This window comes from Rana temporaria, chromosome 5, assembly GCF_905171775.1.
Source record: "Rana temporaria chromosome 5, aRanTem1.1, whole genome shotgun sequence".
Lineage (NCBI taxonomy): Eukaryota > Metazoa > Chordata > Amphibia > Anura > Ranidae > Rana > Rana temporaria.
Window position 1 is genome coordinate 415,780,104 of NC_053493.1, and position 22,369 is coordinate 415,802,472.

General features: G+C 46.3%; 1 protein-coding gene across 1 annotated transcript; it reads right to left on the minus strand.

Moving 5' to 3' along the window:
• Positions 1-1,974: 1,974 nt before the first annotated feature.
• LOC120941629 (E3 ubiquitin/ISG15 ligase TRIM25-like) lies at positions 1,975-4,119 on the minus strand. Its single transcript, XM_040355159.1, has one exon. It carries the CDS (start codon positions 3,886-3,888, stop codon positions 2,311-2,313), a length of 1,578 nt encoding a protein of 525 aa, XP_040211093.1. The 5' UTR covers positions 3,889-4,119; the 3' UTR covers positions 1,975-2,310.
• Between the last annotated feature and the right edge of the window lie 18,250 nt (positions 4,120-22,369).

Consider the following 22,369-nt stretch of genomic DNA (forward strand, 5'->3'; position numbering starts at 1 on the left):
TGTAATCACCTACACAGCAGCATGGGGGGGGGGGGCAGCACTCTGAGCCAATTAGAGCTTTACAGCTTTGTACACTTCTGTCTGACAGCAACAATAATCTACAATGAAGATACCAACAAACGTCACTTATTTCCTTCATTTTGATCTGTTACATATACACTTAAAGAATATTGTTCTAGTTATTCAATAAGTGTATAAATCCCCTGTGAATCCTGCCCGAAATCCAGTGCTGTCCTGTGCACTCTGCAGTCTGATATTAACCACTTCCCGCCCGGCCTATGGCCGATTTACGTCCGGGAAGTGGTTTTGAAATCCTGACTGGATGTTCCAGAATGTCCTGCAGGATTTCATGCCGCGCGCGCCCGTGGGGGCGCGTGGCGATCGGTGATGCAGGGTGTCAGTCTGACACCCTGCATCTCCGATCTCGATAAAGAGCCTCCGGTGGAGACTCTTTACCACGTGAGCAGCCGTGTCCAATCACGGCTGCTCACGATGTAAACAGGAAGAGCCGTTGATCGGCTCTTCCTCACTCGCGTCTGACAGACGTGAGTAGAGGAGAGCCGATCGGCGGCTCTCCTGACAGGGGGGGTTCGCGCTGATTATTTATCAGCGCAGCCCCCCTCGGATCGCCACACTGGACCACCAGGGAAGCCCACCCTGGACCACCAGGGTGGGCCAAAAAAAAAAAAAAAGTCTTAAAAAAAAAAACACTTAAAAAAAAAAGATGCCAATCAGTGCCCACAAATGGGCACTGACTGGCAACATGAGAATCAGTGCTGCCCCACAGTGTCCATCAGTGCCACCCCACAGTGTCCATCAGTGCCACCCCACAGTGCCCATCCATGCCCAGTGCCCACCTATCAGTGCCCATCTGTGCCACCCATAAGTATCCATCAGTGCCACCCATAAGTGCCGCCCATGAGTGCCCATCTGTGCCGCCTCTGAGTGCCCAGTGCCGCCCATGAGTGCCCATCAGTGCCGCCTATGTGTGCCAATCAGTGCCACCCATGTGTGCCCATCAGTGCCACCTATGTGCCCATCAGTGCCACCTATGTGTGCCCATCACTGCCGCCTATGAGTGCCCATCAGTGCCGCATACCAGCGCCGCCAATCAGTGCCACCTCATCTGTGCCCATCAGTACTACCTCATTGATGTCCATCAGTGCCATCTCATCGGTGCCCATCAGTGCCGCCATATCAGTGCCCGTAATTGAAAGAGAAAATCTACTTATTTACAAAAAAATTAACAGAAAAAAATAAAAACGTAATTTTTTTTCAACATTTTCAGTCTTTTTTTAGTTGTTGCGCCAAAAAAAATCGCAGAGGTGATCAAATACCACCAAAAGAAAGCTCTATTTGTGGGGAAAAAGGACGCCAATTTTGTTTGGGTACAGTGTAGCATGACCGCGCAATTGCCATTCAAAGTGCGACAGTGCTGAAAGCTGAAAATTGGCTTGGGCGGGAAGGTGAGTAAGTGCCCTGTATGGAAGTGGTTAACCGCTTCCAGTCCGGGCCAATCCTGACATTCCTCTCCTATATGTAAAAATCAGCATTGCTTTGCCAGAAAACCGCTTAAAAACCCCAAATATTATCTATTGTTTTAAGCAGAGGCCCTAGAGAATAAAATGGAGGGTGTGGCATATTTTTATATTTGCACAGCATTTTTTAAAATGCAAATTAAAAACAAAAAAACGTAATACATTTTAAAACACACACAATTTTAAAACACAATATATTACCCATATGGGGAAATATAAAAGATGATGTTATGCTGAGTGAATAGATACCCAACATGTCACTCTTTAAAACTGCGTACGCTCGTGGAACAGCGCCAAAAAACGACAGTACCTCAAAATCTACACTGTACAGTACTATGAGTGAGTGGTGTCACCCCAGGACAGGAAGTGTGTTACTGGCAGAATCTCTAGGTAATAATAGAAAAGAATAAAAAACGTCTGAAAAAAGAAAACTAATGCAGTCAGCACATTTAATGAATAGTGTATATTACAATTTTCTGAAAATGTTGAATAATCATTCAAATCATAATCAATGATAATATCTCCTAGTCTTATCATAACCACTAACACTTAATGAACCCCTGAAAACCCCAAATCTTATTATTGTGACTATAAGAGAATAAATCACACTTCCCTGTGCTGAGATTTCTCAATGCTGTGATTGGTTGTGTTGGGAACCTTTAGATTTATGACATCTGGAATATGAATCTACTGCATTATTCTGTTGGTTAAAAATCATCAGATTCATATTTCTGTGATGTCAGCAGATTTGGGCAGATTTTCTGTTATATTATTATTTCTCACGTCGCCCCTCACCCCCAGATATTGTTATAGAACCTTTTCCTACACATAACCCGGCATGGAGGGGCTCAGTGAAGGTGGTGGTGAAGGTGTGGAGGTGTCTGATCGGGTCACACAGATCATAAAAGGACAGCCGCCCGGCCTCATAATCCACATAGATCCTGACTCTGTTACTGGAGAGATCGGGAGATATTCTGATCGGTTTATTGTCATGTATTAGAGAACACACACCTCTATACCTGTGCAAACCCCAGGACTTCTTATTATTTCCAATCCCTGACTGCCTTCCTCTCCTCTCTATACTGGGATAACACACCCCAACTATGCAAAGTTCTGACTCTCTGACATCCACTTCCCAGTAATGTCGCCCCGAGGAAAATCTCTGACTGCTTAATACCTGGACACACCACTGAAATCTCTCCGGTGTTTCTGGACGATTCTGCTTTATATGTGACCAGGATACAGTTTTCATGTCATCTGATATCTGTAGATAATTATCAGCTGTGTTCACATCCAGTAATATGTCTGAAGCTTCCTGTATATAGAAGAATACATTTACCTCTTTTATCATATCAGATAACCCTGTGTGTAATGTGTGTGAGATTCCAGACACATCCAGATCCCCTCCATCATGGAGGAGTCTATCATGTCTCTCTCTGTCCTCATTATCTCCCTCCTCAGTATCACACAAGTCCCCTGTGTCTGATTCCTGTAGGACAGTCAGTGGGTCAGTCATGTTACACAGCTCCTCAATGTCCTCCATCTTCCTGGACAGATCCTCCTTCTTTATTTCCAGCTGATGGATCAGATCAGACAATGAGATCCGCTCTTCCTGGCTGGAGATGTTCCTCCGGACTCTCTTCTCCAGGTCCTCCAGATGTCTCCTGAGCTCTATGAACAGGGCAGTGACTCTCTCTGATTTTTCTTGTACTTTTCTCCTGCGATCCTGCAGACTCTGGACTCTTTTCTCCGTCTCCTCTCTCTCAGTCATTAGTTTCTGCAGAACATTTCTCAGTTTCTGTTTTTTATTCTCAGAGGCCTCATCCAGAGTCTCCACCTTGTGTCCCCGGTGTTCTCCATCCAGCCTGCAGGACACACAGATACAGGCAGAGTCCTCAGTGCAGTAATATTCAAGAAGTTTCCTATGAATGGAGCATTTTCTGTTCTCTATGGAAGTGGTGGGATCAGTTAGGACATGTTCTGGTCCCTTGCTGTGGACTCTCAGGTGATTATCACATAGAGAAGCTTCACACATCAGACAGGATATAACAGCAGGTACAGGAGAGTGATAGCAATAAGTACAGAAGATTCCAGTCTTCCCTTCCAGCTGAGTAGATCGGAAAGTCTCCACTATGTTACGTAGTGTTATGTTCCTCTGCAGTACAGGCCGATCCCGGAACTCTTCTCTGCACTCAGGACAGGAATATCCTCCAGACCCCCCCTGTGTATCCAACACACGATCAATACAGACCCGGCAGAAGTTGTGACCACATCTCAGGTTTACAGGATCTGTATATGTGGTCAGACAGATGGAACAGTCCAGCTCCTGTCTCAGATCAGCAGACGCCATCGCTGACAGCAGAAGAGAGAAATGAAAGTAAAAAGTCTCCGACAAGGAAAATCTAAAGGGCGTCTCACATTCCTCGGCACAGGGAGGGGCTGAGCTGGTCTTGCAGCTTTTATCTTGAGGAAGTTTGTGGAGAAATAAATGTTTATATTGAAGGTATATGTCCTACATGTTGATACACATTGTACTGATTTGGAGCTTTAAATGACTTCTGCAGACGAGGCACAAAACTAAGTTCTATAATGCAGTGTGATAGATATTTGCATGTTGATGCTTTTTGTGTTTAGGAGAAAATTATTTCCAACGGTAAAAGAAACCTGTCCTGAGAGATATACAAGAGCGTCTCAAAAAATGTGATATCATCAAAAAGTTCATTTATTTCAATAATTCAATTAAAAAAATTAAACTCCTATATTATATAGATCCATTACACACAGAGTTACAGTATCTGACAAAAGTAAGTACACCCCTCACATTTCTGTAAATATTTTCTTCTATCTTTTCATGTGACAACACTGAAGAAATGACACTTTGCTACAATGTTGTGTAGTGAGTGTACAGCTTGTATAACAGTGTAAATTTGCTGTCCCCTCAAAATAACTCAACACACAGCCATTAACCACTTAAGGACCCCTTCACGCCGATATACGTCGGCAGAATGGCGCGGCTGGGCACATCAACGTATAGGTACGTTGTCCTTTAAGCCCAGCTGTGGGGTCGCGGGCGCAATCCCGCGACCCGGTCCGAAGCTCCATGACCGTGACCGTGGGACTCGCGGACCCGATCGCCACTGGAGTCCCGCGATCGGTCCCCGGAGCTGAAGAACAGGGAGAGCCGCGTGTAAACACGGCTTCCCTGTTCTTCACTGTTGCGGCAGCATCGATCGTGTCATCCCTTTTTTAGGGGGACACAATCGATGACGTCACACCTACAGCCACACCCCCCTACAGTTGTAAACACACTTCAGGTCACACATAACCCCATCAGCGCCTCCTAGTGGTTAACTCCCAAACTGCAACTGTCATTTTCACAATAAACAATGCATTTTAAATGCATTTTTTGCTGTGAAAATGACAATGGTCCCAAAATGTTGTCAAAAGTGTCCGCCATAATGTCGCAGTCATGAAAAAAATCGCTTATTGCCGCCATTAGTAGTAAAAAAAATAATTAATAAAAATGCAATAAAACTATCCCCTATTTTGTAAACACTATAAATTTTGCGCAAACCAACCGATAAACGCTTATTGCATTTTTCTTTTACCAAAAATAGGTAGAAGAATACGTATCGGCCAAAACTGAGGAAATTTTTATATATATATATATATATTTTTGGGGGATATTTATTATAGCAAAAAGTTAAAAATATTGAATTTTTTTCAAAATTGTCGCTCTATTTCTGTTAACAGCGCAAAAAATAAAAACTGCAGAGGTGATCAAATACCACCAAAAGAAAGCTCTATTTGTGGGGAAAAAAGGACGCCAATTTTGTTTGGGAGCCACGTCGCACGACCGCGCAATTGTCAGTTAAAGCGACACCGTGCCGAATCGCAAAAAGGGGCAAAGTCCTTTAGCTGCATTTCGTTCCGGGTCTTAAGTGGTTAATGTCTAAACCGCTGGCAACAAAAGTGAGTACACCCCTAAGTGGAAATGCCTAAATTGGGCCCAAAGTGTCAATATTTTGTGTGGCCACCATTATTTTCCAGCACTGCCTTAACCCTCTTGGGCATGGAGGTCACCAGAGCTTCACAGGTTGTCACTGAAGTCCTCTTCCCCTCCTCCATGATGACATCACAGAGCTGGTGGATGTTAGAGACCTTGCGCTCCTCCACCTTCCCTTTGAGGAGCCCCACAGACGATCAATAGGGTTTAGGTCTGGAGACATGATTGGCCAGTCCATTACCTTTATGCCGCGTACACACGATCGGGAATTCCGACAAGAAAACCGTGGATTTTTTTCTGACGGAATGTTGGCTCAGACTTGTGTTGCATACACACGGTCAACCAAATCTTGTCGAAAATTCCAACCGTCAAGAACGCAGTGACGTACAACACGCATGACGAGCCGTGATCAATGAGGTTCAATAGGCAGTTCGGCTCTTCTGCTTGATTCTGAGCATGTGTGTTTTTTGTGCGTTGGAATTGCATACAGACGAGTGGATTTTCCTATAGAAACTTATTCCGTTGGAAAAATAGAGAACCTGCTCTCAATCTTTTGTTGGCTGAAATTCCGACAGAAAAAGTCTGATGGAGCCTACACACGGTCGAAATTTCCGACAAAAAGCTCACATGGGACTTTTCTTGTCGGGATTTCCGATCGTGTGCACGCGGCATTACCCTCAGCTTCTTTAGCAAGGCAGTGATCATCTTGGAGGTGTGTTTGGGGTCGTTATGTTGGAATTCTCTCTGGAGGGAGGGGATCATGCTCTGCTTCAATATGTCACAGTACATGTTGTCATTCATGGTTCCCTCAATGATCTGTAGCTCCCCACAGGGCCGTCTTTAATATTGACTGGACCCTGGTCAAACATTTTCTTGGGCCCCCTCTTCCATGCAATTTCGCTCTCTGCATACTTTGAGACATACAATAAATAGATTCAAAATCAGTTTACTGAATTAGATCAGGCAGTAAAAGAGCTGCAAGAAGATAGTGGAGAAGCCCGGCAGAAGGACATCGGAGAGGAGGGAAGAAGGCAACGTGGAAGACTGGGCCCCCCGCTAGTAAAAGAGATGCAAGAAGATAATGGAGATGCCCGGCAGAAGGAAGCAGGGAGAGCAGAAGAAGAGACCCCCCAAAGTCGGAAGAAGACCCCCGAAGTTGGAAGAAGACCCCCGGAGCTGCCTAATAAATGACTTTTAAAACCTGTGTAGTGTGTTTTTTTTTTATTTATTTTTTCCTCCAGGTGAATGGGTAAGGGAACGATGTACCCCTTACTCATTCACCTAGGGTGGGTGATCCGGGATCTGGGGGCCCCTTATTAAAGGGGGCTCTCGGTTTCCGATAAGCTCCCTGCCCGCAAACCCCGACAACCAACGGCCAGGGTTGTTGGGAAGAGGCCCTACCCCCCAATGCTGAGGGCATGCGGCCTGGTATGGTTCAGGAGGGGAGCGCTCGTCCCCACCCCCTTTCCTGTCCAGCCTGCGTGCTTGGATAAGGGTCTGGTATGGATTCTGGGGGCCCCCACGCTGTTTTTTCAGCGTACGGGGTTCCCCTTAAAATCCATACCAGACCTAAGGGCCTGGTATGCCCTTGGAGGGGGAACTCATGCCGGTTTTTTATTTAAAATTTGGCATGGAGATCCCCCTCAAGATTCATACCAAATGCAGCTGACACAGTGCACTGCGATTACCTGCGGTTATGTGCAGATAGCTGCGCCAGATCGCACCTGTACGCATTCAATTCTATTTTTTCTATTCGCAACAAACCGCAGGTAACGAAACCACAGCTAAACGCAGTGTGTGAATGGTGTCAAAGGAAACATTGTGTGCTTCTAGCTGCTGTAGAATCCGCAGCTAAAAGCACCATTCTATCCGTCCTTGTGAAAGGGGACAAAAAGGAGTTGTAAAGGAGAAAGTTTTTTCACCTTAATCGGGGACACTCTGTGCAAAACGAACTGCACAGTAGAGGTAAGTATAACATGTTTGTTTAGAAACAAAAATGTTTTTTTCCTTTAGTGACCCTTTAATGATTATAGTTGTAGGCAGGACTTTCAAGCAAGCTCCTTTACCTCCCCAGAGGGCAGAATTCAGCAGAAGTGATGGTAGATATGGCCACGGCCAGATTAAAAACATTATGGGCCTGGTGCTGAGGATTTTGGTGGGGCCTTTTGTAAATAATAAATAAATGCGTGGGAATGACATGAACGCAGCCCAGCCAAGGCAAGTGACCAATGGCACAGAACCCAGAAGGAAGAGCGGGTGAAGATGTAAGCGCCCGGGCCCCGCCTGATTCATCACAGCGCAGCACTGGAGGGCTCAGTCTGAAAATGTAAGTGTACACTAATGTGCTAATATGCTGTGCATACTTGTACATTGTGGCATAACCTACCCCAGGGCCTCTAAAAAGTAGTAATGTCAGGAAAGTTTACTACCGCTTTATTATCACAGGATCCCAGGAGCCTCTCATGGGGCCCCCTACTGACCCAGTGGTCCTTGGGCAGTGCCTAAGTGCACAGTTGCCAACATTTAAAAAATATTTTCAGGGACACTTTTTTATATAAGTGCTATATTTAGAGTAGCTGAGATCCCCGATGTTCCTCTATACATCACAGTAGTAATCACAAAATTAAAGGAGTATTAATAATGGGGCAGAACAAATATGAGAACTGAGATTTCCTTTAGTTGAACTAACAAAAGTGTGTCCATTCTAGAGCTGGTAACATTGAGGATATTCAGTATAATTTTAAAGAACTGTTTTTGTGGGTAAGCGACATAGGGGAGGAGTATGGACGGTATATAAGTGGGAAGTATGTGCAGGTGAGGGAGAGGAATGTGGAGGGTCTAACAGTGGGCACTATGTACAGGAGAGGAGTACAAAGGGTACGGCAAAAGGCACTATGTACAGGAGAGGAGTGTGAAGGGTATGACAATGGGCAGTATGTACAGGAAGAGTGTGGGGGTATGACAGAGGGTAGTACGTACCAGAGAGAAGTGTGGAGGGTATGATGGGGCAGTATGTACAGGAGACGAGTGTGGAGGGTATGACAGTGGGCAGTATGTACAGGAGAGGAATGTGGACGGTATGATAGTGGGCACTATGTATAGGAGAGGAGTGTGGAGGGTATGACAGTGGGCACTATGTACAGGAGAGAAGTGTATGACAGCAGGCTCTATGTACAGGAGAGGAGTGTGAAGGGTATGACAGCGGGCGCTCTGTATAGGAGAGGAGTTTGGAGGGTATGACAGTGGGCACTATGTACAGGAGAGGAGTGTGGAGGGTATGACAGTGGTCACTATTTATAGGAGAGGAGTGTGGAGAGTATGACAGTGGTCACTATGTATAGGAGAGGAGTATGGAGAGTATGACAGTGAGCACTATGTACAGGAGTGGAAGGATATTTAGGGACTGCGTAGTGGTTAAGCGGGTCATACATGGATTGAAATTACGCCAATTATGCAGAGACCAGCCATAGTCGATCTATGTATGGGCTAGCTGGTTTTACACAAGTCAATCTATTAATCGACTTGAGTACAACCAGCCTGTTAGGTTGTTCCCAAAACAATCCGTGCTGCCAGCAATTGTTAGCAACACTGATCATTGTACTCACTGGTCAGCAGGTGAGAGGGTGTGCGGGGACAGGCTGGGGAGAGATACTAGTCAGTGGCTGGGTAGGCACTGGTAGTATCAGAGCCAGATACACACAGGTTACATACGCCACAATCGTTAGAGCGAGAACAATAATTCTAGTACTAGACCTCCTCTGTAACTCTAAACATGTAACCTAAAAAAAAATTAAAGAATCGCTTAGGATACCAAAAAAAATCATGCTAACTTAACTAACTAGTGTTTTTTTTTAATGAATGAAACAGTTCCAAAAAAAAACATGTTTGAAAAATTGCTGCGCAAATACCGTGCTAGAGCTGCACAATTAATCGTTAAAAAAATTGTGATCTCGATTCAACCCCCCTGACGATCTTCAATGCAGAGTTTGCTGATTCTTTCATATAACAAGTGGAAAGACTTTCAGCTGTCAAAAGAAAAAATCTGGGCAGTCTGCCAAGTTTGTAAAAAAAATGAAACATTCTTAGATCAAACTTCTGTGTGTAAATTCAGGAAATGTAACCACTTAAAGTCCAACACTTGTTTCTTAAAGCGGGGGTTCACCCTTAGAGGGCACTTTTCCCCTTAGATTCCTGCTCGTTTTTACTAGGGGAATCGGCTATTTATTTTAAAATATGTGCAGTACTTACCCGTTTACGAGATGCATCCTCTCCGTCGCTTCCGGGTATGGGCTGCGGGAATGGGCGTTTCTTCTTGATTGACAGGCTTCCGAGAGGCTTCCGACGGTCACATCCATCGCGTCACGATTTTCCGAAAGAAGCCGAACGTCGGTGCGCAGGCGCAGTATAGAGCCGCACCGACGTTCGGCTTCTTTCGGCTACAAGTGACGCGATGGATGCGACCGTCGGAAGCCTCTCGGAAGGCTGTCAATCAAGAAGGAACGCCCGCTCCCAAAGACCCATACCCGGAAGCGACGGAAGAAGATGCATCTCGAAAACGGTAAGTACGGATCATATTTTAATATAAATAGCCGATTCCCCTAGACCGAACGAGCAGGAAGCTAAGGGGAGAAATTTTTTTTTTTTATAAATGGGTGAACTCCCGCTTTAAGTTAAAAAGCAATATTATTTGCTAGAAAATTACTTGGAACCGCCAAACATTATATATATTTTAGCAGAGACTCTAGGGAATACAATGGCAATTGCTGCATTATTTTATGTCACACTGCATTTGCCCACTTCAATGAATAATAAAAACCATAAAAACAAAACAGTGAAGTTAGCCCATTTTTTTTTTTGTTTTAATGTGAAAGATGATGTTACACCGCAAGAATCGTGAGAGAATCGTGATCTATCTTCTAAGCAAAAAAAATTGCAATTCTCATTTTAGCCAGAAATGTGCAGCTCTGTACCCTGCAACATAAAAAGTGCAAAGACCACCATAGAGTCATTTTCTAGCAAAAAACAAATGATGATTTTTACTAGGGATGCACCGATTATCGGCGGCCGATACATATCGGCCGAAAATAGCATTTTTGGGTCCCTGCCGAAACACAGTAAAAATTGCCGATAATAAAGTTTTGGGTTGTACCATTTAGTTTACAAGAGGGGTGGTTCTTATGTACACGCAGACCGCCAGACACACACTCTGGCCGCCAGACCTGTACATAGCGTGAGCAGCGGCAGTGGCACTGTACAAATTGTGTGCCGACTGCCGATCGCGCTCCACCGGAGTTCTCCTAGCTCCGATTTCCTGATTTTTGGACTCCCCCTACTCTTTGGACTCTCTTGGTATAGTCCAGCAGCGTGAGCCGCGTGACGTCACGGCCGGAGGCGAGGGAGGACTCGGAGCGCGCAGGGAGCTGTGTCGGAGCCTGTGTGCCTGTAATCACACTGCATGCCTAGGAGGAACCTAGCAGTGTACTAAAAGTAAGCAGCACAAAACCTTTAACTGTTAACTAACTGAGGAACTGAGGTGCCATTTTTTTTTTGGTAGTCAGATAAGGCAAGCATGGCTCAATAACATACAAACGTTTAACGTTTGTGTGTTATTGAGCCATGCTTGCCTTATCTGACTACCAAAAAAAAACATTAATTGCAGCCTCACTGTGCCATCACATACAACCACTGTGCCATCACACGTCACCACTGTGCCCATCAAACGCAGCCACTGTGCCATCACACGCAGCCACTATGCCACTGCCAACACACGTCACCACTGTGCCCATCAAACGCAGCCACTGTGCCATCACACGCAGCCACTATGCCACTGCCAACACACGTCACCACTGTGCCCATCAAACGCAGCCACTGTGCCATCACACGCAGCCACTATGCCACTGCCAACACACGTCACCACTGTGCCCATCAAACGCAGCCACTGTGCCATCACATGCAGCCACTGTGCCACTGCCAACACACGTCACCACTGTGCCCATCAAACGCAGCCACTGTGCCATCACACGCAGCCACTATGCCACTGCCAACACACGTCACCACTGTGCCCATCAAACGCAGCCACTGTGCCATCACATGCAGCCACTGTGCCACTGCCAACACACGTCACCACTGTGCCCATCAAACGCAGCCACTGTGCCATCACATGCAGCCACTGTGCCATCACATGCAGCCACTGTGCCAACACACGTCGCCACTGTGCCCATCAAACACAGCCACTGTAACCATCTATTATTGCCACTGCCAGTTTGCCCCATCAATTGCCACCACTGTGCCCATCAAACGCAGCCACTGTGCCATCACACGCAGCCACTATGCCACTGCCAACACACGTCGCCACTGTGCCCATCAAACGCAGCCACTGTAACCATCAATTATTATTGCCACATCGATTGCCGCCAAAAAATTGAAATAGGGGGAAAACAAAGAAAATTAATTTTCGGTTTCGGTTTCGGTTTCGGACTGAATTTTTTTTTTATTTCGGTTTCGTTTCGGTTCTGAAATTTCCATTTCGGTGCATCCCTAATTTTTACATGTAGTAGAGAAGTGTCAGAATTGGCCTGGGTGGCGAGGGGTTAATTACCATGAGTAATATACAAATAATTATTATAAGCACTGTGATCCTATCAGTCTGCTGCAGTGTGTCAGCTTGTATTTATATTGGCCGCTCTGAATGTAGCTTCTGACAGGCTGTGCAAGCAGGCCTGTATCTCCGGAACCATAAATGATAGCCGTCCCATATTTTAACCAGTTGTGGGGTAGCTCTTCACCTGCCTACCCCCAAATGTGGGATTTCTGTGACCTCTAGTCGTCGAGCTACAAGCCCCCCCCCCCCCCCCAAAGTCGATCTTTTTTTTTTTTTTTTTCAGGGGTTTTTTTTTTTTTTTTGGGCAAATGGGCCTATCTTGAGAAAGGGGCCTGGAACTGCAGCTCCATCAGCCCCATTGTTAATCCGGCCCTGCAAGTAGTCTGTCTGCTCTGTAGCACAGTGCTACCTTCAGCTAGGGGAGCTGACAGTCCGCACTCGGAGGAGCGCCCTCAACACATGCATGTTCAGTGCCACTGCCCGCTTGCAGACACGGCACGGGGGGGCCGGATGGAATGATTTTGTGGGCCGCAAGTGGCCCGCGGGCCGCAGGTTCCCCACCCCTGATGTAGAGCAAAGCTGGAAATCTTTGGCAAGTATATAGTTGGGGATTCTACCAATGTAATGGGGAATTTACACGGACCACCAATGTGAGGGGGGATTTACACTGACCACCAATGTGAGGGGGGATTTACACTGACCACCAATGTGAGGGGGATTTACACGGACCACCAATGTGAGGGGGGATTTACACTGACCACCAATGTGAGGGGGGATTTACACTGACCACCAATGTGAGGGGGATTTACACTGACCACCAATGTGAGGGGGGATTTTACACCACTCACCAATAGAAAGGAGGGATCTCTACACTGACACCAATGTAATAAGAGCATTTACACCAACCACCAGTGTAAGGGGGAATATAAAATGACCTCCATGTAAGGGGGGATTTACACTGACAACTATTGTCAAGGAGATTTGTACTGACCACCAATGTAAGGTGACACTTCTACACCGACCACCAATGTTAGGGGGGATTTACACTGACCACCAATGTAAAGGGAGATTTACACTGACCACCAGTGTAAGGGCAATTCTGCACTCACCACCAATGTAAAGGGAAATGTACACTGATGACCAATGTAATGAAGAATTTACACTGACAATCAATGTAATGGGGGATTTTACTGCAACAGCCAATAAAGGGGGATTTCTACACTGGCCACCAATGTAAGGGGGATTTACACTCACCACCAATTTAAAGGGGGCTTCTACATGGACCACCAATGTAAACTGACCACAAATGCAAGTTTGGATTTTTTTTTAACAATTTCCAATATAAAGAGGAGTTTCTACACTGGCCACCAATGTAATGGGGATTTATACTGACCACCAATGTAAAGAGGGATTTACACTGGCCACCAATGCAATGGGGATTTACACTGGCCACCAATGTAATAGGAGCATTCACATTAACCACCAATGTAAAGAGGGATTTACACTGACCACCAATGTAATGGGAGATTTACACCGACCACCAATGTAATGGGGATTTACACTGACCACCAATGTAAGGGGGACCTTCACACTGGCCACTAGTGTGAATGAAAGGATTGTACACAAAGCCCCAATGTAAGGAGAAGAGTCACACTGACCACCAATGTAACTGAGACATTTAGCCTGCGTTCACATTTGTGTGTGTTGGGAATACATGCAAAATCACTTTCCTGACAACACAGGAACATGCTGCCCTTTAGCAGATACACAGCAGTGCCATTAGTGGTTAGTGACACCCTCATGCATCAGCTGAGATGTGCGTATTCACATGCACCACAATTCAGGGTGCTGTGGTACCTCGTTATTCTGAAGAAGGGTTCCACCTCCAGTTTCCTTACCTTTGCAGAACAGTCTGGTGTTGGGCTTAATGATTATAGTTGTAGGCAGGACTTTCAAGCTCCTTTACCTCCCCAGTGGGCAGAATTCAGCAGAAGTGATGGTAGATACGGCCTCAGGGGGACATGATATACATATGAATGCCGCCTCTATTTACATATCAATGCCGCAGTCCACGGCTATTTACAACTTAATGCCACCGCTATTTACATATCAATGCAGGTTATTTACATGTAATCACAGGGGGGTAGATTCAAATAGATTAGCGGATCTTTAGATCCGCGTAATCTATCTGAATTACGATCCGCCGGTGCAATTTTGCGAAGCTAGTGCAGTATTCACAAAGCACTTACCTCCAAACTTGCGCTGGCGGATCGTAACTCCCCCGGCGGAATTCATATTCCGCGGCTAGGGGGAGTGTACAATTTAAATCAGGCGCGTCCCGTGCCGATTTAACTGCACATGCGCCGCCGGCGAAATTTCCCAGTGCGCATGCTCCAAATGACGTCGCTAGGACGTCATTGTTTTCGGCGTGAACGTAAATTACGGCCATCCATATTCACGACCGACTTACGCAAACAACGTAAAAATTCAAAACTCGGCGCAGGAACTACGGCCATACTTAACATTAGCTACCCCTCATATAGCAGGGGTAACTATCCGCTGGAAAAAGCTGAACGCAAACAACGTAAAAAAAAAGCGACGGGCGGGCGTTCGTTTCTGAATCGGCGTATCTCCTCATTTGCATATTCGTCGCGAGTAAAACACGAAACGCCACCTAGCGGACAGCGGAAGATTGCAGCCTAAGATCCGACGTGTAAGTCACTTACACCTGTCGGATCTAAGGGAGATCTATGCGGAACTGATTCTTATGAATCAGTCGCATAGATCCGACCGTCGGATCTCAGAGATACGCCGTCGTATCTCTTTGTGAATCTCCCCCAGGGTCTGCAGGTGGGGTCATCTGTAAATCGCAATAGGGCAGAGAACTTTCCACTGAGATATAGGGACATAGCGCAGGACTAAAATTTCAAGGGATGAGGAAATTTAAACTGGGATAGTTGGCAAGTATGAGAAAAATAATGGGGCCCAGGGCAGACGCCCTTTTTGCCCTGCCTTAAAAACGGTCCTGGCTCCCCAGTGCCGGCAGCATTCATGCAGCCCCAGATCATAACACTCCCACCACCATGACTGACTGTAGGCAAGACACACTTGTCTTTGTCCTCCTCACCTGGTTGCCGCCACACAAGCCTGACACCATCTGACACCAAATAAGTTTATCTTGGTCTCATCAAACCACAGGACATGGTTCCAGTAATCCATGTCCTTAGTCTGCTTGTCTTCAGCAAACTGTTTTTCGGGCTTTCTTGTGCATCATATTTAGAAGAGACTTCCTTCTGGCATGACAGCCATGCAGACCAATTTGATGCAGTGTGCGGCGTATGGTCTGAGCACTGACAGGCTGACCACCCACCCCTTCAACCTCTGCAGAAATGCTGGCAGCACTCATACGTCTATTTCCCAAAGACAACCTCTGGATATGACGCTGAGCACATGCACTCAAGGGAAAATGGCTAATTGGGCCCAATTTGGATATTTTCACTTAGGGGTGTACTCACTTTTGTTGCCAGCGGTTTAGACATTAATGGCTGTGTGTTGAGTCATTTTGAGGGGACAGAAAATTTACACTGTTATACAAGCTGTACACTCACTACTTTACATTGTAGCAAAGTGTCATTTCTTCAATGTTGTCACATGAAAAGATATTTACAAAATTGTGAGGGGTGCACTTACTTTTGTGAGATACTGTATTTCAAGCATTCCTTTCTTTAACGTTTGATGATTATGGGTTACAGCTAGTGAAAACCCAAAATTCAGTATCTCTAAAAAGTAGAATATTACATAAGACCAATAAAAAAAAGGATTTTTAATACAGAAATGTTGGCTTAGTGAAAAGTCTGTCCATAGTATGCACTCAATACTTGGTCGGGGCTCCTTTTGCATGAATTACGGCATCAATGCGGAGTGGAGTGGAGGCGATCAGCCTGTGGCCCTGCTGAGGTGTTATGGAATCCCAGGTTGCTTTGATAGTGGCTTTAAGCTCATCTGCATGGTTGGGTCTGGTGTCTCTCATCTTCCTCTTGACAATACCCCACAGAATCTCTATGGGGTTTAAGTTGGGTGATGTGAACTCTAGATGGACTTTTTAGGCACCACACTATACACAATCTTAAAATATAATCGTTTATTGATACATAAATATAAAATCAACAAGTGCATTTTAAAATTCCTAGCAACATAAGCTAAACAACCTACCACATATAGACATCCCCACCATTACCCTTAGGCCACCCTGTAACTCGACTTAATAAGTATTATCATAGGTAGCAAAATATGGGCCTGATGTGGGTTGAGTTCAAGGGTAGAAGAGCTCAATGCTCAACGCGCTACATGTTTCACGCTGACACGCCTCTTCAGGAGCTTCAGGTAGGTACTATAGACAGTAATTACATGTCCCGGGGAGTCCTTCACTGCTCAAGAAACATGGACCAAGGTGTGTGGCATCCACAGCAGTGGTCAACACCGTAATAAAGTAATATAGGAGACAGCTGGTGGCAGAAATAGTGGGGGACGAAGGGAGAGAAATGTTATTGTCTGTTAGACAAAAATATATAAGTATCGTGTGGGGTCAGCAGGATCCCCAGATATTTGTAGAGTAATCTCCACCCCGGTATGTCTCACACATCCTGGGAGAGCAGATGACAGGAGCCTGCTCAATGTAGCTACTGAAAACTGGTCTTCATTAAGGCTGCATTCACATCTAGACGGACGAAATCGCGGCGTTTTGTCGCCGCAAATCGCGGTAAAAATAGCGGCGTTTTGTACCGCGATTTGCGGCGACAAAACGCGGGTATTGTCCGCCTAGATGTGTCCCAAGATGACCCCCTCTATGGAGATGATTGCCATCTCCTAGCCGAACGCTCGAAGACGCCTGAAAAAAAGGTCCGGGACCTTTTTTCACGCCGCAGGCGACAGGCGTCCGGCGTTCGGCGTGGAGATGTGAACCATCTCCATAGAGGGACATGTATTTCCAGCCCTCTGGCGGCAGAGGCGTAGCGCTACAGGCGTAAAAACGCCTAGGTGTGAATGGGGTCTAATATAATGGAGGGAACAGCAGGATTTGTGAGACATACGGGGGTGGAGATTATTCTACAAATCCTGGACCTGAATGTGACTTGGTATCAACTTTTTTCAGTCCCTGTACAGCAGGAGGAAGAAGCAACACGAGGAGACACATTTACAGTAAACAGAGTCATTATACGAGGTGTGTCCAGAAAGTCATGAGAATTATATTTTACAAATTATTTCATTGAACATTGTCTCCTTCGAGGTTTGCACCTTGTGAGTGTACACAACGCTCCCAGGAATTCTTCCATTTTTCATATCGTCCCTGGAAGTCTTCACGTGGGATGGCGCTCAGAGTCGGCGTAGTGGCTCTTTGGACGTTATCCACACTACCAAAATGGTGTCTTTTCTCGTGTTGACTTGGGTATTTCCCATTTCCTCTGCAATCATTCTGATAGTGAGCCGTCGGTCAAAAACAGAACAGAATGTGGATGCAGTGAGGTCTGTTCTCAACCGCGATCAACAGATCACTATCAGAATGATTGCAGAGGAAACGGGAATTACCAAGTCAATTGTTCATGAAATCGTGACTCAGGATTTGAACACGAGAAAGGACGCCATTTTGGTAGTGTGAATAACGCCCAAAGGACCACTACACCGGCTCTGAGCGCCATCCCACTAGAAGACTGTGTTCAGTTGTAACATTTTTCAATAAAATAATTTTTAAAGCATCATTCTCATTATTTTCTGGACACACCTCATATGTTCCATTATTGTAATATAAACTAAGCATTATTTTATACAATGCAGTATGGACAAACCCTTCATTGTTTATCTAGTAGCAGTTAGTCACATTCAGCTGGACTTGTTCTGTAATGTTGAAGACATTTTGTAGATTCTCTAAGCCACTTCTTCAGTTTTAATGAGTGTCAGAAAGATACCCCAACATGTACTCAGGTAACACCAACACCTCAATCCAATCACCATTAGATGTGATGAGACAGATGTTGATTATCCAGTATGGGAGGTGTGAAAGGTGTGGAACCCCCCCTGTTCTAGTTACATCATCCCATTGAGACACCAAGGATGGGACGATGTAACTAGAAGAGACGGCTCACACCATACTATAGCATTTCTATCCACACAGGTAGCATTGGCACCTTCATCCAGTCACCATGGAACGTGAAGATGTTGATTGTCCAAGAACAGGATGGGAGATGTAAAAGTTGTTCAACCCCCCTCTTCTAGATACATCATCCAAATGTTTGGGTCAGGAAGCCTGCATAGGGGTTAGTTCCTCCACCGTGTCCACCAACAACAAGCTAAATGTGACTCTTCTAATTAAAGCTGAGAACACATAAAAAAAACATTTAAAGTAAAACTAAATGCTTGTCAATTTTTTATTGCAGTCTGTGCCCCCCGTTAAGGTCCTTTTTACCATTATCATTGAAAGTGAATGTAAAATAAATTACTCAAATGTTGGGCTGTCCCCAGAAAAGTAATAGAAGGGGAATCTTCCAATGGAATCTTCCAAGGGGGTCCCCAAGAACTTCCCTTGATTTACATGGATTTCCTCTCACTTCCTGTTTGGCTATGGGACAGGAAGTGAAGGGAAATCTCCACAATGGGACACAGATGGTAAAAAAAATCTGACGGGGTTAGAACCCTCCCTTGATCTATCCAAACTGAAAAAAAAGTTTTGCCCATAGTTCAATTTTAATGCAATTATGTATTAATAAAAAAGCTTTTTTCCTGACGCATTCATGGCAGCACACACTGGTTTGTGACTCCGCCCCCACAACCTGACAGGATTGGTTAGCTATAAATTTGAAGGGGAGACACCCGGCATCATTCTCTTTTTTATCCTCACCTGACAGGACGTGGACGATACAGCTTGCCTCCTACCGCTATTACCCCAGCAGGTTCAGCCTCTCCTGTTTGGAAATCCCCCCTGTACAGTCTCTAATAGAGCTTTATGGGGGGAACCCCTCTCTGGTGGTCTCAGGGGTTGGTCCCGGCAGAATACCTGGCATCTACACAAGCTTTAAATAAGCTTAACTTAGGCAGTGTGGCTCCTTCTCCTTTTTCCAATAGTATCCTTCCTCCCCTCGTTTTGTTTAGGCTGCTGTCCCTCCCTTCATATTTTTCTCCCATATTTGTTTACCTTAGCCCAGCGGGCCTGCTGGGCAATGTGGTTCCTTGCAGCCTCCGCTCTGCTGCGTCCCCTGACCGTTCTGCGCATGCGCGCAGTGGAGTGATGATGCCGGCGGTCTCCCTCGCTCTCATCCAAAATGGCGTTGGGACGCGCAGGGCGCTACTGCGCATGCGTGCATACGTCATCAGCGCTGCGACGGCGGCGCGCAAATTTATAAAAGACAACATTTTTCCTTTCCCTTCCAGAGCCTGCTGCTTTGCCCGAATTCCTCAGGGATTTTTGTCCCAGGTACCCATGTGCCTTCCCCCTTCTAGGCTTCCCTAATTTTCCAACTTGCTTTATTTTAACCATCTTTGTGCTTTCTTCCAGCTTCCACAATCTGCTGCTGTCTCTGTACATCTCATGGAGCCCACTGCCCTCGCAGACCACTACCAGCAAACAAGGTATGGAGGCAGTCATAAGATTTGGTAAGTAGTGAAGAGACAAAAAGAGAGCCGGCCACTAAACACTGCTTTTCTTGCAGTCCCATCAGGCCAAAAGACGCAAGCCCGCGGCGCAGGGAGAGATCCAGACATGCATCAAGCAAGAGGTCCCGCAGAAGTCGGTCAAGATCATCCTCCCGCTACCATCGATTGAGACATAGCCGATCATGCCGCAACCGCTCCCGTCATAGCCGGTCTCACCGCAGACGGTCACCCTCATTGCACCGCGAACATTACCATAACCGTCCTGGAGCAAACGCTTGCTGGGTGTGCGGTGCTACTGCGTTGCCAGGAAAGCTGCTTTAATGAAGCAACCAGAGAAAAGGAGGCGGACGCTAGAGTGGCTACAGACCTCATAAGAGAGTCAGTGCGGGAATCAATCTGGACCGCAGCTCCTCTGGCCTGTGATGATCCCACCCCGGGCACTTCATCCGCATCCGGTCCGTATGCCCAGCTAGCAGAGACCTATTCCGATCATGAAGAACGTGAGCTGGTGTCTGGATTTGACTTTGGCCTGGTCGAGCCTTTTGCCCGCTCTGTTAAGGAAGCTATAAGTTGGGAAGAACCCATAGCGGAACCACTGAAGGTTGGGAAGTACTTCCCCGAGTTAAGGAGGGATCCCGAACTGTTTCACTTCATTGAAGAGTTGGAAGACCTCATTAAGGAAGAGTGGGAAAAACCGGATAAGCGGCCTGGTCTGTCCAATAAGCTCGCCAAGTTGTACCCTCTAAAGGAGTCTAAAGTCTCTTCCCTCATTAACGCTCCCATTGTTGATTCGTCCCTAATGCGGCTCGCCAGGCACGTCACTTAGAAGACGCAGTCTCGTTGGTGGTACTGAGGCCTTCAGATCGTTTCCTTCCAAAAGTTACTTCGGCCTTCCACTACAGCCAGGACATCGTCTTTCCATGCCTTTCTAACGAGAATGGCGAACCTCATGCCTTGGACATTAAGGGGTAGATTCAGGCCCCGTACACACGACCGAGTTTCTCGGCAGAATTCAGCCAGAAACTCGGTCGGAGCTGAATTCTGCCGAGAAACCCGGCCGTGTGTACACTTTCGGCCGAGGAAGCCGACGAGGACCTCGGCGAGGAAATAGAGAACATGTTCTCTATTTCCTCGTTGTTTAATGGGAAATTTCGGCTCGCCGAGATCCTCGGCGGCTTCACAAGGAACTCGACGGGCAAAACGATGTGTTTTGCCCGTCGAGTTCCTCGGACGTGTGTACGGGGCCTCACAGACAAGATACGACGGCGTATCTCCAGATACGCCGTTGTATCTCTGAGTCCGACCGGTCGTATCCATGCGCCTGATTCATAGAATCAGTTACGCATAGATTTCTATTAGATCTGACTGGCGTAAGTCTCTTACGCCATCGGATCGTAACTGCATTTTTCCGCTGACCGCTAGGGGCATGTATGCTGATTTACGCGTCGAAATATGTAAATCAGCAAGATACGCAAATTCACGAACGTACGCCCGGCCGACGCAGTACATTTACGCCGTTTACGTTAGGCTTTTCCCGGCGTATAGTTACCCCTGCTATATGGTGGCGTAAGTGCGACGTACCAATGTTAAGTATGGCCGTCGTTCCCGCGTCGAATTTAGAATTTTTTACGTCGTTTGCGTAATTCGTCCGTGAATGGGGCTGGACGTCATTTACGTTCACGTCGAAACCAATGACGTCCTTGCGGCGTACTTTGGAGCAATGCACACTGGGAAATTCCACGGACGGCACATGCGCCGTTCGGGAAAAACGTCAATCACGTCGGGTCAAGCCTAATTTACATAACACACACCCACCTCTTCACTATTTGAATTAGGCGGGCTTACGCCGGCCTATTTACGCTACGCCGCCGCAACTTTCTTTTAAGAATACGGCACTTGCCTGTAAAAGTTGCGGAGGCGTAACGTAAATAGGATACGTTACGCCCACACAAAGGAACGCCGATCTACGTGAATCTACCCCTAAGTCTACAATTTCCACTTGTCTGTCGGCTACTACCCACCTTCGGTCAACAGATGCCCTCCTGATTATACCTCACGGAGCCAGGCAAGGCCAAGCAGCCACTTCCCGTACCATCGCCTCTTGGCTAGTCAAGGCTATTGAAAAAGCGCATTCCACTCAACAACTGGAGATCCCGGAAAGGCGTCAGGGCGCACTCAACCAGGGCAGTGGCAACCTCTTGGGCAGCATATTGTGGTGTTTCTTCGGAAACTATCTGCAGAGCAGCAACCTGGTCTTCCAGGCATACCTTTATCTCCCACTACAGAGTGGACGCCGCTCACTTGGCTATAGCCGAATTTGGCAGATCTATCATCAGGGCCAATTCTTCTGCACTATAGGGAATAAATACTATTTGCATTGAACCCTCCCGACTGGCGAGTTATTTCCCAGTGTGTGCTGCCATGAATGCGTCAGGAAAACGGAAAATTGTATACTCACCTTTCTGTAATTTTCCTTTCCTGACGCATCTTCATGGCAGCACACAGCTGCCCACCCTGTTGTTCAATGATGATATATACGGAGAATGATGCCGGGTGTCTCCCCTTCAAATTTATCGCTAA

What these genes read in the sequence shown, in the direction of transcription:
- LOC120941629 (XM_040355159.1), bottom strand. Translation starts at nt 3,888, where the DNA reads ATGGCGTCTGCTGATCTGAGACAGGAGCTGGACTGTTCCATCTGTCTG.